Source organism: Meriones unguiculatus, chromosome 8 (assembly GCF_030254825.1).
Source record: "Meriones unguiculatus strain TT.TT164.6M chromosome 8, Bangor_MerUng_6.1, whole genome shotgun sequence".
Lineage (NCBI taxonomy): Eukaryota > Metazoa > Chordata > Mammalia > Rodentia > Muridae > Meriones > Meriones unguiculatus.
Genome location: NC_083356.1, coordinates 79,486,620 through 79,504,540, shown reverse-complemented (window position 1 = coordinate 79,504,540; position 17,921 = coordinate 79,486,620). Strand labels below are relative to the sequence as shown.

The window sequence follows — 17,921 nt, the reverse complement described above, 5'->3', positions numbered from 1 at the left end:
AAGCTTCTTTCTGCATAATAGGCATATGTAATTTTATGTTACAAAAGGCAAATGTGGTTTTGCACAGGGGAAAGCAGGTCTGAAGAGAGTCAGCTATGCCTGCCTGCTCCGCACAGGTGCTCAGCGTGAGTCCTGAGAGTCTCCTCAGAGAGGTGTTAGGGTCGGACTCTTCCATAGAAAGGTCTGCTGCCTTCCCCAGCAGTGTGGCACTGGGAAATTTGCTTAGTCTCTGAGCCTCCATCTTTGACCTGGAGACTAGGCTATCTCCAACATGATGTTGAAGAAAAGTTAACTAGCACTCAGGAGCCATCCTTCTCCACTAGACTCCCATTCACAGCCTTACAGGAGAGAGCACCCTCCAGCCAAGCTGCCTGTCATTCTTTCCTTGGGAACTCTGAGCTTCAAGAAGCCCCTTGAGCCCATGCCAGCCCCTTTAGGAGAGGCCTTACCACCGGCAGGGCAACATTGTCCCATGAGAGGAAACTGCCAACCCAGCTCCTGCCTAGAGCCCAGTGTTGGGGACAATTTGGTTACTAAGGGGACCCTGGCCTGCTAAGTCAAGAAAGGAGGCCAGGGTTTTTCCTCTTCTTCAGCCTGCTGCCATTGTTGAAAAAGTAAACACTCCACACAGCTTAATCGGCAAGTCCTCCAGCCAGGAGTGGAAGGAAATCAAAAGCCTGTTCCAGCCCAGCCTCAGAGAGTCCACAAGGGTTCGTCTGTGTTGCTGGGGCAGCTCTGGGAACACAGAAACAAGGCCCGATTCTGATCCATACTCAACACCCACTCACAGGGCCTTTCAACCCTAGGACCACTCTCCAGTGGCCATTGCCTCCTGCCCCTTCTGTTTGGAGGTATTGGGAGGGTCAGATGAGGCAAGGCAAGAGATGCTAGAGGACAGTGATCCTCAGCTCAGTTCCCCCAGCCTGGCATCCCTCATCACCACTCCTATTCTGCCTCTGATGGCAATCATTAGCCTTTGAAGTGAGAGCCAAGCTGTTACCACCAACAGGCCATTCCAACTGCAGCTCTTCTGAGAGCCTATATTAAAAAGTAGTAGTAATAGCTGCCATGGATTAAGACCTACTGAGTGCCTAGCACAGGGCATATATGACCTCTGATCTTCATGACAGCCTAAAGGAATGATTCTCAACCTGTGGGTCATGACCCCCCCCGGCAAACTTCTATCTCCAAAAAATACTTACATTATTATTTATAACAGCAACAAAATTATGTTTATGAAGTAGCAGTGAAAATAATCATATGATTAGGGGTCACCACAACATGAAAGGCTGTATTAGAGGATTGCAGCATTAGGAAAGTTGAGAACCACGGGCCTAGAGGGACTGGTAGGAAGTGAGGGGGACATCTATTCCACTTACACAGATGCAGCCATTCAGGTAGATGTGCCACCTTGAGCAAGCTTCATCACTTCATGGAGCCTCCATTGCTTATCTCTGAAATGGGTGGTAACACCACACCTTCTAGCTTCTGGTGGAAAAGAAAACCAGTGGAGCAGACAATTGTGAGCTCTGAAATGTGTGTGGCCTTAGTGGGAGAAATGATTGTGGTTTGTGGTACACCCAAGGATTTAACCTGCTGGTGGAATGCAGCAAGGCTGCTAAGTCCGGAAGTCCTCTCTGATTCTCAGTGTACTCCCCTGCAAATAGGGCCTGTGCTGGTTAAGACACAGTTCTGCAGAGCACCCAAGTAGCTGTGTCATTATCAACACCTTCTCATTTGCACCCAGCCTGCAAGTAAGGCTGCAGTTAACAGAATGGTGGGGTTTCAGAAGGGAGAGGAAATGCATTGGTCAAGAAACTTGTTAGACCTCTTTGGCTCTCCATCAATGGAAAATACTTAGTACATGCTTACAAGGTGATCCATATAGGTTTGGGGACTACTCCCTGGCTCCTGGAAGATTTTATAGCAAGACTTAGAGACTCTAGCCATTACATGGAATATTCTAGGATTCTGTTTCTTGACTTTTTTTTTTAATCAACTTGTAAGAGGCTCCGACCAGCATAGACCATTCTCCGCCTAAGAGGAGCCTCAAAATTTGTCTATTTAGGTGCCATGATGTGTCCTACAAGATAGAGTCGGAATGCCAGACAATGTCTGTGACATTATTACATATATAAAGAAAATGACAACAGAGTGTCATTTTCTTAGCTGTTTGACCCAGGACATGTTACCTAGCATCTGTGAAATAGCCTTCACTGCTGAAGGTTGAAAGTTGGGGGCCGGGGGATGGTGATCATTCAGGTTGGAGAGTTTTTGTGATCATTGCATGAGCAACAAAGGTGAGCCATATATACCTGGGGCTGTGGCAGTGATTCTGGACTTTCTTTACTTGCAGAAGGTCAGAAACATGGCCCTAGATGATGTTGTGATCTTGAACGTGGACACCAACACCCTGGAAACTCCTTTTGATGACCTCCAGAGCCTTCCAAATGATGTGGTAGGTAACGTGTGAGTTTTGATTCCTGAGTGCTTGTGCTGTGGTTCTGGGGCTTGGAGAGGCGGGGAGATACATCGAGTGGTAGGCACTGTTCAGTGACAGTACCAAAAAAATCTCCTTACAATGTAGGACTTACTGAAGATGGCAGATTGCAAAGTACCTTTTTAGTGAAATGAAGTGTCAGTGAGGATAGAAAGTAACTTGAGTAAATTATTTTCCATCTTGGCCTCAGGTTCCTATCATGAAAGAGAAATGCCAGGAGGGTGCTTAGGGTTATTATGGCAAAGGTGGAAACGTTCATCTTATGATGCCTGATAACAAGAAAAACAAAGGTGAAACATTAGCAGTCTCAACAGGACTGCCATACATGCAGCTGGGGTCCCAGAAAATGAGGAAAGTAGGGAAGACAGAAATAACTTTTAAAGAGTTTATAGTCAGCTTTCACAAGTCTTGATGAAAGTGAAAAACTGAGAGCTCTGAGAAGCTCAGTGAATGTGGTGGTTTATATGAAATGTCCCTCATACGTCTCAGCATTTGAACACATGGTCCCCAGTGGGTGGCTGTTTGAGGGGGTTACTTGTGGCCTTCCCGGAGAAAGTTAAGTTGTCTGGCGCAGGTTTCAAGAGACTCGATTCATTTCATGTTAGCTCCCTCTGCCACCTGCTTGTGGATCAAGATGTGAGCTCTGAGCTGCTTGTCCAGCCTCCTGCCACCACGCCTTCACTCCTCCCCAGTGCACTCTAACTCTCTGGAACCATGAGGCCAATTAAACTTTGTCATTTATAGGTTGCCTTTGGTCATGGTGTTTGATGACAGCAATAGAAGTGTAACTATGACAGAGAGCCTGATACAAGCACACTGGACTAACCAAAATCCACACAGTGGCAAATTGTGATGATTTCTCAGAGGCAGTAATAAAGAAACAGGTCTAAAGTTTCTAAGAGGAAGTAGTAGTTCCAGCAGGCTTCTTCATGTCAGGAACTATGTGAGCCATGAACATAGTGGGATAATTTTTTTAAAGTCATGACATAAACGTTTTCTTTTTCTTTTCTTTGTCTTGTTTTGTTTTTCAAGACAGGGTTTCTCTGTTTAGTCCTGGCTGTCCTGGAACTTGCTCTATAGTCTGGGTTGGCCTCAAACTCATGAGATCCACCTGCCTCTTCCTCCTGAGTATTGGGAGGCACTGCCTCCTCCACCCAGTAAAAGACAAGTTTTCAATCTACATACTCTCTATCTACTAAAAATATGCTTTCAAAGATGAAAGCAGACATTTTTAAACTTTTTTTTTCAGATTACAAAAAAAAAAAAAAAAAAAAAACAAAACCAAAAACAGAGAAATACTTGTTATCAAAGGAAGTTCTTGGAGGGTGGGCACTAAGATAAAGAAGCATATATGACCAAGGAGTGAAGACAGCCAGAAACAGTCAATGTATGGGTCAATGTAAGATGGGTATGTTCTCATTTTCATTTTTATAAAAAAAATAACTAAGTACACAAGTTAAAATATAGCAATATATTTTATGTTGTTGCATAAACAGAAGTTCATGACAGCAGGTTCACGAAGTAGAGCATGGGAGCGTGCTTCATTGGTTTTTATGTTCTATAGAAACTGCTGTGACATTGTTGGAAAGTGGGCAGCATCAAGTTAAAGATGTATATTGTTGACTCTGAAACTACCAGAAAAGGAAAAAAAAAAGACAGTTTCATACAACTAGGCCCTCAATGCTAAGTGTTCAGAGTATTTTTCAGGAAGAATTAAAAAAAAAAAAAAAAAAAAAAAGCACACACAGTTTGGTGGTGGTGGTGGAGCATGCCTTTTAATCCCAGTACTTGGGAGGCAAAGGCAAGTAGATCTCTGTGAGTTTGAGGGCAGCCTGATCTGCAGATTGAGTTCCAAGACAGCCAGGGCTACACAAAGAACCTGAGGAGACCAGTTTCAGCACAAGACACCCCAAGACCAAGTTTTCAGCACAAAGATGATTCATTTGCCCCAAAGGGACAGAGATCAAGGAATAAGAGACAAAGACAGGAGATAGAGGGAGAGGGAGAGGGGGGAGGAAATAAGGGAGAGAGGAAAGGGATATTTGTCCCAGAGGGACAAATGACTGCCTCTGGATAAAGAGGAGACAGATGTAGCCCATAGGCAAATGGCAGTTTATAAAGGTAAAAGGGAAACCCCTGTGTTAGGGTGAGCTGTTTGATTTTAATTGGACGTATTAGAGCAGCCAAAGGAGGCTTATGATTGTGGAGATAGCTGGACCTTGGTAGTTAGCCTCAGGAGGAGGAAGTGACCAAATGAGGGAATAGACCTTGGGGGCTAGCTTTAGGAACGTATTCTAATGTTTTTTTTTAGCAAGGCAGAAGAACTGGGAAGAAGGGTAAGGCCTGCAAGAGCCATGTTTGCCATGCTCAGGATGGCTAGAGTCCCTTCAGAAACCCTGTCTCAAAAAAAACAGATAAACAAAAAAGCACACACAGACAAACAGAAACATTAGGAGTGTGGTGGGTTTATCTTGCCATTAAAACAGCATTAAAAAATGCCTTTTAGGAATTACTTTTCTTGTCCCTTGTGACAAAATTCCTGACCTTAATGGAGTTAAAATTTATTCTGGTTCATGGTTTCAGAGGGTTATAGTTCATCATGACTGGAAAAGCAAAACAACATATGTAGGCCCTGGAATCATGTGTGTGGGCAAGTCCTCTAAACATGAGCCTAGGAATCATACTCCAGATTAGAGCCACACCACACATCTAAATACTCTCTTTAAGCAGTTAGTTACTTCTGATTATATACTACCTATAAAATATATTATGTGTATTTGTTTGTACATGTGCTTGTTGTATATGCATACAATGAAAGTTAAAGCTCAGTGTTAAAAGTCTCTTAACTCAATGGTTAAAAGACTTCTTTTAATGTGTTTGCCTGCATGTGTGTCTATATACCATGTGCTGTAGTTCCCAAAGAGGCCAGAAGATGGTATCACATCACTTGGAAATGGAGTTATGGACAGTTGTGAGATGATATATGGGTACTAGGAATCAAATCCAGGTCCTCTGGAAGAACAGCCAGTGCTGACCCATCTCTCCAACCCCCACCTTTTATTTTATTATTTTATTTTATTTATTTTGTTTTGTTTTATTTTATTATTTTATTTTATTATTTTATTTTATTTTATTTTATTTTATTTTATTTTATTTTATTTTTGAGATGGGACTGTCACTGAACCTGAAGCTCACTGATGCTGCTAAACTAGCTGGCCAGTAAGCTTCAGAGATTCACCTGTCTCTGTACTCTCTCAGTACTGTGGTTACAGATGTCTGTTGCCACATACAACTTTTACTTAGATTCTGGAAATCCAAACTTGAGTAATCATGCTTGCTTTTTGAGTCATTCCCCCAGCTCCCTGAATTCATCTTTAAATATAACGATTAAGATTAAAGAGTGAAAAACTGGGGGCTGGAGAGATGGCTTAGAAATTAAGAGAACTTACTACTCAATCATGAAAACCAGAGTTTGGATCACAGCATTATCACCCACATCAAGTGACTCACAAACGCCTGTAACTCCAGTTCTTAAGGGATCTAGTACCCTCTTTTGGCCTCCGTGGGTACCCATACACACATGTGTACATACAGTCGTATGGACAAACCACATAAATAAAATAAAAAATGTTTAAGTAAAAGAATGGAAACAATATACCATGTAGTCACTAATCAAAAGAGATTTGGGGCCGTGTGGTGGTGACTCACACCTTTAATCCCAGCACTTGGGAGACAGAGGCAGGCAGATCTCTATGAGTTTGAGGCCAACCTGGTCTACAGAATGAGTTCCAGAATAGCCAAGGCTAAAACAGAGAAACCCTGTCTTGAAAAAAAGGAAAGAAGAGAGAGAGAGAGAGAGACAGAGAGACAGAGAGAGATGGTGAGAAGAGACCAGTCTTCCATACAGAGGAAAGGCAAGGCATATGTTCTTCTTTCTAGGAAAGCATTCACACTAACTGAAGTGATTTTGCTTCTAAAAAATATAGTTTGCCTACAGGGTAATAAGATGAATGGACAGGAAAGCAAAGGGAAGGCTATTGAGGGGAGGAAGGGACCCAGCAAGAGGGGTCATGTAAATGGGGAGGGCCAGGCTGAAGAGATGGCTCAGTGTTAAAGGCTAGGCTAACCAAAAATGTAGATGGGAGGGCCATGGATAGAAATTATAAGAACTGTATACGAAAATGCCATCATGAAACCCATTGTGCTATATACAAACATAAAAATTAATAAAAAAAAAAGTAGGGTTTGCAAAGACAACTACAATAAGTTTCATGGATAAACATCCAGGCTTGGGATTTAGTTTAACATCACAGTGGTATTATGTGGCTGTCATGTGACTCAATGTAATGTGATGGAAAAGATTCTTCAAACCTGCTACTCTTTCCAAAATGTATTCTAATTATGAAAAAAAAATTACACATACTCAAATTTTAGTACATTCTACAACACAGCTGATCAGTGTGTGTCAGTGTCATAAAAAACAAAGTGAGAAACAGTTATGCAGCAGAGGGGACAGAAGCATGACAGTGAAGTGCAGTGTGGGGTCCTGAGATAGAAAGGAACAGTATCAGCTGAAGATACACAGGGAAACCCCTGTCTCAAAAAAACTGAAAGACGGTGGGAAGAAGGGAGCAAGGAAGGAAAGGATGGAAGGTACAGTCATAGGAGTAAGGAAGGAATCACAGTGGGGCTGAGAGCAATGCACCAACACTAGACTCCTACTTTGGATGAACTTCCAATGACAATATAAGAAACATCAGGAGGGAAAGCTGACACAGATGTGGGTATTCTTTCTTCATGCACTTTCTTCATAACTTTCTGTAATCTGCAAGATTCCAAAGGAAATGCTTATTTTTTAAAAACAAAAGGTTATCTTTAATGCCTATAATTTTCACAATTTAGAGGAAATGCACAAATTCCTTCAAACACATAAATTTAGTAAGTGACTCAAGAAGAAAAAATATAAATATCATTATTCTGTTTAAAAACAAGTTTCATTTGTGATAGAAACTTTTGAAGGCAAATATAATCGTACATAGTTTTTCAGAATATTGAGGTATAAAGAACAACCCCCGATTTTCATGAAGTCAGCATTACCCTGAGATGAAAAAAAAAAAAAAAAGTATAAAATGGAGCTGGAGACTGATGTGCCTTATAAATAAAGATGTGAAATTTTAAACAAAATTATTGACAAGCTGGATCCAATAAGATAAGAACATGATAAAAAACAGTGAGCAAGTCAATACAGATTGGAAATCAGTTTTAGAGACCTGCCCAATCTAGAACACTAGATCAAGAGAACTACAAAAAGCATGTGTATTTTAAGGAAAAATTCAGTACCCATTTAGTTCCCATTCCTCTTAGCAGGTAGGAATCCTCATGGTAAGAGAACTATCTAGGAAGGACTTACTACCACACACCTGGTGGGAAAACTAGAGTGTTTTCCAGAACCCAAAGAGGGTGTCTCCTTTTCCCAGTCAGCACTAAACTGGAATCCCAGACCAGCTAACTAGGACAAGGTTAATAGATAGATAGATAGATAGATAGATAGATAGATAGATAGATAGATAGATAGATAGATAGATAGATAGGTAAAATCTCTAAGGATTAGAAAAGTAGGGCTGGGGGAATCATTTGGCAAAGTACCTGTTGCTTAATCATGAGGACCCGAGTTTGATCCCAGCACCCATGTTTAGAAAAAAAAAAGCCCAGGTGCCATGGAGTGCGTCTTCCTTTAACCCCAGGGCCGAGGGGAGGGCTGGGACAGGCAGATTCCTGGCACTCATTGGCTGGCTAGCCTAGTTGAATAAGCCCCAGATTCAGTAAGAAGCCCTGGCCTAAAAGAAATAAAATCCAGAGTGAAGAAGATATTGGATACCAAACATTGTCCTGCTCATACACACAAAGAAGTAATAGTAAAATTTGTCATCACTCAGACAACATGATCCTGTATATGGAAAATCCTAAGGAGCCTCAAAAATGGTTTTAGCAAGGATACAGGAAAATGTCACAGTACAAGATTCAAATATATTCCTATATACTTGAAATGAGCAATTGAAAATGAGATTTTTAAAGTGCCATTTAAAATAGCATACAACACACAAAATGCATTTAACAAAAAAAAGTGTAAAATTTGTATGCTGCAAGCTATAAAACATTTGAGAAAAAATTTTGAGAGACCTAAATAAATGGAGAGATATTCCATGTTTTGGATTGGAAGACTCAATATTTTTTACTCAATATTTTTAAGATGTTAATTTACTTAAATTGATCTATAGATTCAATATAATCCCAGCCCAAATTCCAGATGGCTTTCTTGGGGAAAACTTGACAAGCTGGTTCTAAAATGTATATATGTGAGTATACTAAAGAACTAGAATAGTGAAGACAATGTCAAAAAAGAAAGCTAAAGCCCTGAGACTTTTATTAGCTTCCTGTAAGACTTACAACAAAGACCATGTAGATGAGCACCCGGCTCATAGACTCAAAGGAAGAATTCAACAGTAAACCTTCACAGAGAGGCTTAATCTGGTATTGGTTTTTTTGTCCCCAAAATGAATGTGCTAAAACAACTGGATAAAGAACTTTGACTTTTACCTCATGCAAATATTAACTCAAAACAGATTAAGTATCAAAACATAGAAGCTGAAACTACAAAACAAGTAAAAGAAAACATGAGATAATTTTCATGAATGTAAGGTAGGCAAAGGTTTCTTAGCTAGGTCGCAAAATGTATGCATCATCAAAGAAAAAGTTGTGAAGCAGACCTTGGGGTGGTAAAGGCTTACCTCCAACAAACACTAGCACTTAACAATATAAAGACAAACTACAGGCATAAACAATATTCTCAGTAGTTATGTCTTTAAAGAAAAAAGGATTTGTTTGGGGCAGAAGAGTTTGATCTGTTGATCAAAGCAGTTGCTGCCAAGCCTGAAATCTGGGTTTGCCCAGAGACTCACGTGGTAGAAGGAGAAACTGATCCCTGCAAGCTGTCATCTAGCCTCCACATACAGTGTGACACGTGTGTGACCCCTCTGCTACAGCACACAGACAAAATAGATATAATTTAAAATTTTAAAGAAAAATGAGGCACTGTCCAAAATATGTAAAGAAGCATTAAGGTTCAGTAATATGAGCTCCCAATAATTAATGTGTACAAAAGACTTAGCGAAAATTTCACAAAGATGTTCACTTACCCAATAAGCACACGAAAAGATATGTAGCATCCTTAGATGGAGAATACAAATTAATACCCCAATGACAGACCACTATGTAGCTGTTGGTATGGTAAAATAAAAACTTTTATAACCCTACATCTCACATGTTTACTATATTACAAAACACTACTAAGTATCTACTGAAGAAAATGAAAGCTTATATACCTTCAGATGAGTGAATATTTCAGCAGCTTTATTCACAATTGCCCCAATTTTAATAAAAGATCTATATGGCCTTCAGACAAGCATATAACTAAGGAATGATACTCATAAAATGGAATACTACTCAGCAATAAAAAGAAACTAGTGATTTACCCAGGAAAATAGTTATCACCAGTATTTTTGGGTTACTGAAAGGATCTACTAGTAAGACACTCTAATACAGGCACAGCTATAGGTAGGCATCAGGTGTGGATTTTCAGGACTTTGTTGCCCAAAGGAATATGAAGGGAATGGAGTTGTTCTGTGTCTTGATTGTCATGATGATGTTTTTGCTTCCATAAGAGCTGTGTAGAAATAGGATCTGGGGAGCTAGCTCAGTTGGTAAAGTACTTGCCACATGAGCATGAGAACCTGAGTCCAACCACTAAACCCACTTTAAAAGCCAAGAGGTGGAAAGAGAGGGTCTCTGAGACTCACTGCCCAGTCAGCATAGCCTGATCAGCAAGCCTTGGGTCTCAGAGAAATCCTGTCTCAGAAAACAAGGTGGTCCAGATGTGGTGGTGCAGGTGAATCTCTGTACATTTCAGAATAACCAGTACTTAGTAAGACTGACTCATTGAGCACACACATGCATGCGTGCACAAACACACATGCAGCAACAACAGCAAAAAGGTAAACTTCTGAGGAACAACACCCTAGGTTGACTGTTGTCTTATGCTCAAACATGCATCCATATACCCACAAATTGTACAACTATTCACTGAAAGTGATGAGTTGTAACCACGCACCAGAAAGGCTAATTTTTAAATGTGTTAAGAACTGACACCAAAAGATTTTTAAATTAGTTTTTAGGTTTTTTTATTTATTTTATTTGTATGGGTATTTTATCTGCATGGATGTCTATGTACCACATGCATTCAATGTCTTCAAAGGCTGGAAGAGGGTGTTGAAACCCCTAGAACTGGAGTTACACACAAGTGTGAGCCACCATGTAGATACCAAGAACCAAACACAGGTCCTCTTCAGGTGTAGCCAGTGCTCTAACCACTGAGCCATCTCTCCAGGCCTGGCACCAGAAGTATTATCTAAGATGTGGAACAACTTGCCTGGAGCTGTTATCACAGCTCATGGGGATAGGAAATGGCATGGCCACTTAGGAAAAACAGTTGATGGTTTTCTAGGAAGTTAATACAAGTCTGCCACAATACCAGGCAACTCTGCTCCTAGGTGTCCCTCTAAAAGAACGAAAAGCAAGCATCCAATAGGCTTTACACGGAGCACAGTAACTACAACAGCCTGAATGTGGGTTTATATTGATAAACTTGTAGCTTTTATTACTACGTCACAAACTAACACACTCAGGATTCACAAAGCAATGTGAGACTCTTAAACGTCTTACACAGAGTGAGAAAAAAAAAAAACAGAGTCAAGAAGATAGGTACAACTTCATTCATGAACATTGTGGAGAGAGCAGGCCTAGAGGAGGCAGCCTGGATAGAAACACCAAAGCAGCCTGTCTCCTGGTTTTGGTAAGGTGCATACTGTCAAAACTCAACAGACTATCCTTCTCAAATGCATACATTCTCTTACCATGAGTTTTGACTTAATAAAGTTAAAGAGAAGAGGCCTTAGAAATTAGTTTAGACCAAGTATTGAGCTTTGGAGCCCCCTGATTTCTTGTGAAACTGGGCAAAGGGTAACTTTAGAGCAGGATGGCTCTTGAATTTTATAGCTGCTGGGATCATCTACTTATGAGTTGATAATCTTGTCTCTGTTAGCTTTTCTGTCCTTATATAAAAAGGGAGGGGGAGGCTGGCATTGTTAGTGCCTTCCATTCTGCTACTGTCTATGAAACTTGACAGTGTTGACCTCTTCCCTGGCTGTGAACTTGGGAGGAGAAATACAGCAAGAGTATTCCATCCTTATAGTGCTGGCACTCTGAACATAATGAGCTTGGGAAGGGCACCACACTACACTACAGCTCGAAGAGACATGTGGGAAGAACGAAAAGTGAAGCCTAGAAGTAGAGGAAGGACCAGAGTAGGTGGTTTGATCATGAGAACAAATTTGACTTCAAGTTGGGGTAGTGGGACATGAACTAAAAAACTAGGTTTCATGTTCATCTCCAGCTCTGGCTGGAGTCTCTTAATGCTATGTTTCTCCAGAAGCCAAGACTCCTCCAGCCCCTGGAGATGTGCTAAGAGCTCCTTTGTTCTGTGGATGTTATATTGCAGAAGGGACTCCTAGATCTGATCTCTTAGCTGTGTCTGCAAGTACTAGTACTATCTACTGGACCATGTACTGATTTGGTGGTCATTTAGTGGGTCCAAGTTTTATGACTAAGACACCACTCTTCTCCATGAAGCCACAGGCTGGTTGGTAGAGGACTGGATAGTTGTATGGCTTGTTTTGTCCCTACTTCTCTGGATGCATCCCACTCTCATGTTGACAATGATAACATACTCTAGCACAGAAGTACCACTCCCTGATTCACAGTCTTATGACAGTGTCTCATTTTTCTATGTGTGGAGTAAAAGTGCCATGTAGAGCTCTTTAGAGTACCTCATCTATTGTGAACCCCCATACCACCCCCCCCCCCTTCATTTTATACCAGCAGCTTTGCCTCTGTCCATGGGAGTCCCAGACATTTCTAGTCAAAGCATCTAGTGGGTAGAGCTGCAGCCAGTTTAGGAATGGACAATTTTCATCCTTTATTTGTTCAACCAAAGGTTTTTGGGTGTATACTCAGTGTGTTGGGGATACAGGTACCTAAAAACAAATAAGCAATCACCATCCTGCCAGCAGAAGGTGAGGTTAAGTAGAAAGTAGGGCCAAGTGCTAGCACTGTGAGCATAATGAGCTTGGGAAGGGTGCCACACTGCAATACAGCCTGAAGAAGACATGTGGGAAGGACAAAAGGCGAGGCTCAGAAGTAGAGGAAGGACCAGGTGGTTTGGTGAAGAGCACAAATTTGACTTCACGTTGGGGCAGTGGGAAATGAACTAAAAAGCTAGGGACATGTCAAGTTGCATGCTATGATGTATCCCAGACTAAGGGTATCCTGATTTTCACTGTTTCTCATATTCCCAAAGTCTGGCCAAAGATTCCCTCTGTCCCACATCTACTAATATATGACTTGAGTTTGGGGGACAGTTTGCATGATTGGTGTCACCAGTGTCCAGTGTGCAGTCCTTTGTCCTTTCCTGCTTTTAAGGAAGTGTCTTCATTCTGCAATGGGCTGCCTACCACCAGTGTCCACTCCATTTGTGTATTCCATGCAGGAAGCAAAGAAGCATCATGATCCAGTGAGCCTTGACCAGAGTATGTGTATATGATTTGTCAACAATTGAGGACTTTATGGGGCTTCATTAAAGATGCTGGGGCAGGGGCACTGTGGGACATCAGAAGAGCCCTCAGCAGTAAACCACAACTCTGAGCTTTGGAACGCAGTAAATGTTTAAGAGACTTCCTTCCTTTCATTACTGAATTTTACTTCGCTTTTATACCAGTAAAGAGTTGTGTTTTATTGGTTGAAATTTCTTGATTCCGTTTTCCCCAGGTCTGTTTAAAGCTACATTTTATCTTTGAGGATGTTTGGCTTGCCGTGAAGGAAGTGCTGCCAGCGAATTCAATTAACTGGCAGAGCTCACAGATATTGTACATGGATTTCTTTCTTTTTTTTTCTTTCTTTTTCACAACTGCTACATAAACACAGCTGGGTTTAATATTTGTTGTAACAAAGATTTAACTTGAATCATTTTACTCCGGGTAATTAATGCTTGGAATGCTGGTTCCTCTGCTTGGTTTGTAATCCTCTGCGTTTCCCTACTCACGCTATCTAGATAATGAAGTGTGCTCCTCCAGGTCTTTGCCCTGCCTTAAAACTGCTTAATATTTGGCTGTTCCCACTAGAGAGCAGATGCTTTTCTTTGCAAGAATTGAATTTCTGTCAGCTCTTTTATGCATCATGTGTTTGGAACTGTAAGTGGATCAAGTTGTTCATCACAGCAGGGACACTGTGAAACACATCTATTATACACACTTCCCACCCCCCACCCTGCTTCCTGTATTTTTTTTTCCTCCCCTGAGGAGGTGGAGATGCCCGGATCCCCTTGGGAGATATCTCACTCTGTGTGGATATGCCCATGTGATCTACCATGGATCCGGGGCCTGGCTGCCTTGCTAAGCATGGAAATCTATATGCCTACAGCCCAGTCTTCTTCCTGAGACATATTCCCTTTTTATCTTGGTAAACACCAAGCACTTCATTAACTCTAAAATATACACCCTGTTTGGGTCACTAAATAAATCCACTAGGCCCAGCATAATGAGTGACATTCCAGTAGTTGATGCCCTAAAAAATGTTTATTGTGAACCCATTACTTTTTTTATACTATGGAATTGGGCTAATATAGAAGAAAGCCACTATCTAGAAGGCACCTTCTGTGTACCAGGCACTGGGCAAGGAGCTTTGAAAGTCTTGACATTTGATCTGTGTAACAATTCTATCAAAAAAATAAAAGTACTGTATTACTTTGTTATTTAAAAAAAAAAAAAAAAAAGGAAAGAGGTTAAGTATAGGCATCTGGGCTAGTAGCCATGGCAGAATTTGAACTCAGGTCTGTCTAAGCAACAGGATAAATCAATAGACTCACACAGAATTACTAAATAAACATTCATTGGTCGACCATTTGAAATACTGATTTTTGGTTGGTTTGGTTTGTTTGGAGGCATAGTCTTGCTATGTATTGCAAGCTGGCCTTAAACTTTCTGTATTACCCAAGTTGCTTGCTAACTTCTGAATTAAAATTATTCTATTTGCCTCAGCCTCCCAAGTTTTGCAACTAAGATAGTGCACCCACACCTGACTTGAAGGCATTGACTCATGGTTTTCTTTAGTTGTTGTTGTTGTTTTGCATGCTGACATTGTTCATTTCCACTGTCCATTCTATATCAAGTCTCGAGGCAAATAACATTTCTGAACATCAATGTCCATCTAAATCAGAATTCCCAGTAGCAATTGAAATTAATTTTGCTTTTTTTTTTTTTTTTTTCTCAGAGCTCAGTGCAAGTGCACCCTGGTTTCTCAAAGCTACCATGTTTTCATAGTGCTAATTTGTACATTTTTAGTCCTAGAATCCACTCTGAGCTGATGACAGAAACTCCCAGATGTTTGTAGTTTGGTTTGCCAACTCAACACAGCACTAAAAACATGTTTAGGGATGCAATGATATGCACATCCTTGGGCCTCAGATCATGAGGGCAGGAGTGAGTTGAGGTATGTTTTTAGTGGGTATCACTTAGTTGTGGCACATTCACTCATCTGCCAGAGAAATGCTTATGTATAGAAGTCAATACAGTAAACTGCTAAGACAGATTTTGCTTCTGAAGAAAGTCATCAGACTTTTGATAAATATTTTTAGTCATGATTAACTTAAGTCTTTCCCTAAACACTTTTCATTTGGGCTCTGCAGTAGTGTCCTGGATCATGAGAAATCTGAGTGTCCCTTACTTTTATTTCTTAGTCTGTTTGTTGTTGAATATGGTGTTAGTAGTTTTAAAACGTGGTAGAGGTTATGTGTTGTTTTTTTTTTAAGTGTCTAGCTTTTCTTTTGAAAGCACCTCTGCTTTTTCAAAGGTATCTTACATTTTTATTTTGTGTGTTCTGTTTGCAAGAGAATGCTTCTTGGTTTATTCATGTTGACAACTGAAAAGCCTTAGACCTAATTAAAAGAATTTTCATGAGCACCTTTACTGAACCATTTCATTACGCAGCATTGCACAGATTGCATTGTGAAGCATGGTGATGGTTTAAATCTGACCTTTAATCCTGGACTGCCAGGAGTTTTAGGAGGAGCCTGCTTTGAAAATACTCCCCCCAAAAGCATACATTCATGTGCTTGCACATATTTGGTTAGAAATAATCTTTTTATTAAATGGTCACCTACTAATATAAATATATGACACTTTGAGTTTGGATCCCCTAGTCTACAGTTGGATAGTATTTTCTAGCTGGTGTGTGTGTGTGTGTGTGTGTGTGTGTGTGTGTGTGTGTGTGTGTGTGTTTTGTTAAAGCTGAATTATTTAATAGAAAAAAAAGACAATTTTACTTGCTCTGGACTAAGAAAGGAAGGACAGGAGCAGGCAGATTTTACAGGAGGGTGAGAAAGTGTAAGCATATCAGCTGCTATATGTGTCTCTCTTGGATGTCCAGGTCCTCAAATTCACTGTGTGGCAAGGGGCTGGAGCACATAACTGTATAATGGACCCTTCCTAAGCATTTTTGGTAGCTAGTAAAAGTAAGACTCTTTTGGTTTTGTTTTTAAATTATACTTTTTACAAGAATAGCATTTTAAGGATTTGAGGGTTTTTCATAGGATGTTTAGCAGAAACATTATGGCATAGTAGAGTAAGCTTTCACATAATGAAAATTGATCCTTCTGTCTGACAAAAGGCTGGTTAGAATTAGAACACTGCTTCTAACTTTCTGACTTACATGTAGCCCATGAGTTGTCAGGAAAGACGGTGGGGGGATAGAGATCTGGATCCCCAGGGTCATCACCTACACCATCGCTGAGCTCTGCATAACTAGCATAGCCCTACACTCCCCCACAGAGAACCAAGATCCTTGTGGGGAAAATGGGATGCAGAAGAAGCAATTAAACCCAACTAAGGTCAAGGTCTAATCATGTTCTCAAGAAATAAATGGAAAAGCAGGGAATGAGAGGAAGCAGTAATGGAGATATATTAGGTTGGGAGAAAGTAAGCCAGTGTCATGGACAAGTGCAGTTTGCTGCTCTAAGAAACCCTGGCGTCAGTGAAAATTAACGGGCTAGCACAGGCTGTGCGGTACAGCAGACCCAGTCTTGACTCTGGTTTCTGCCCAACACTATGAATCTATGATCATGATCGTCTATGAGATGGGGTCTGAGTCTCAGTTTCTTCATCTGTGTAATAAGGATAATGGTACCTACCTTACCCAGTTTTTCTGAACTCTTCATCCAATACTGAGCATGGAAACATTTGCAGTGTCATTTACTAACTAGCAGGGTGTTCCTGATTCTTTCTCTTAATGAGTATGTAGTTCTTTCAGAAGTTATCGCTGAAAAGAGATTACCCACACATACTAAGAATTTCTGCTTCAAATTTGAGACAGAACTAACAAAGGCATAAGGAGATTAACCAGGAGGCTGAGGGATAGATGGCTGAGTGGGTAAAGTGTCTGCCCTGAAGATCTTTGAGTTAGGAACTTAAAAGAAGCCAGAAACAACGGCATGCCAGGAATTCCAGAGCTGGGGAGGCAAAGACAGGAGCATCTCCAAGGTTTAGCCATCCAGTCTAGCCAGTCAGGTTCAGTGAGACACTGTCTCAGATAAGGTAGGTGGGTTGGGCAGATGGTTTAGCAGATTAAAGCACATGTTTCCCAAATATAAGGACTAGAGTTTGTACCCCAGGACCCACATAAAATCCAGGAGAGCTTGGTGGCCCAAGTGTAATCTCAGGATGCAGGTAGTAGATAGAGATGGCATCCCTGAAGCAAGCTAGCTAACAAGACTTTCCAGACCCTTGCTTCAAGGAATAAGATAGAAAATGATCAATGAAGTCACCGTCAAGTATATAGGGGGTACAGAATGATAAAGAAAGGCACCCAGCATTGATCTCTGACTTCAATAAGTAAATGCACTCACCAATAAATAAGTAGACTAACTAGGGCTTTTTTTTTTTTTTTTTTTTTTCTGCTAGTGGGAAGAGGACAGATTGAGCTAGTGTTGTTTCCATCTCTGCAGATGAGAAAACAAGTCACTGTGCCCTTTAGACCCAGCCATGCCCCAAGGATTTTGGAACAAAGCCTAATGTCTAATTTATTCAAGAAAAGAAAGCAATCAATTTGCTTGTTGGGGGAGGGGGGAAATGTCCCTTTTAACCAGGTGCTGTGCCTATCCTTTAGGTAGGCTTGGCCCTACCTTCCTAAACTGGCCAATCTATTAGAAAATATAGACCTGAATTGGCTGTTGTCTAATTAATCATTATTCATTGTTGTG

The 17,921-nt window shown here is 40.8% G+C and overlaps 1 protein-coding gene across 15 annotated transcripts in view; it reads left to right on the top strand.

The window, feature by feature from the left end:
* The window catches only part of Dennd1a (DENN domain containing 1A), a 477,089-nt gene that overhangs the window by 308,330 nt on the left and 150,838 nt on the right, over positions 1 to 17,921 (top strand). For all 15 annotated transcript variants that reach the window (XM_060390076.1, XM_021633350.2, XM_021633349.2 and 12 more), the window contains one exon: positions 2,357 to 2,458. In XM_060390076.1, the coding sequence (XP_060246059.1) occupies positions 2,357 to 2,458 (102 nt within the window). The remainder of the gene's footprint in view (positions 1 to 2,356; positions 2,459 to 17,921) is intronic.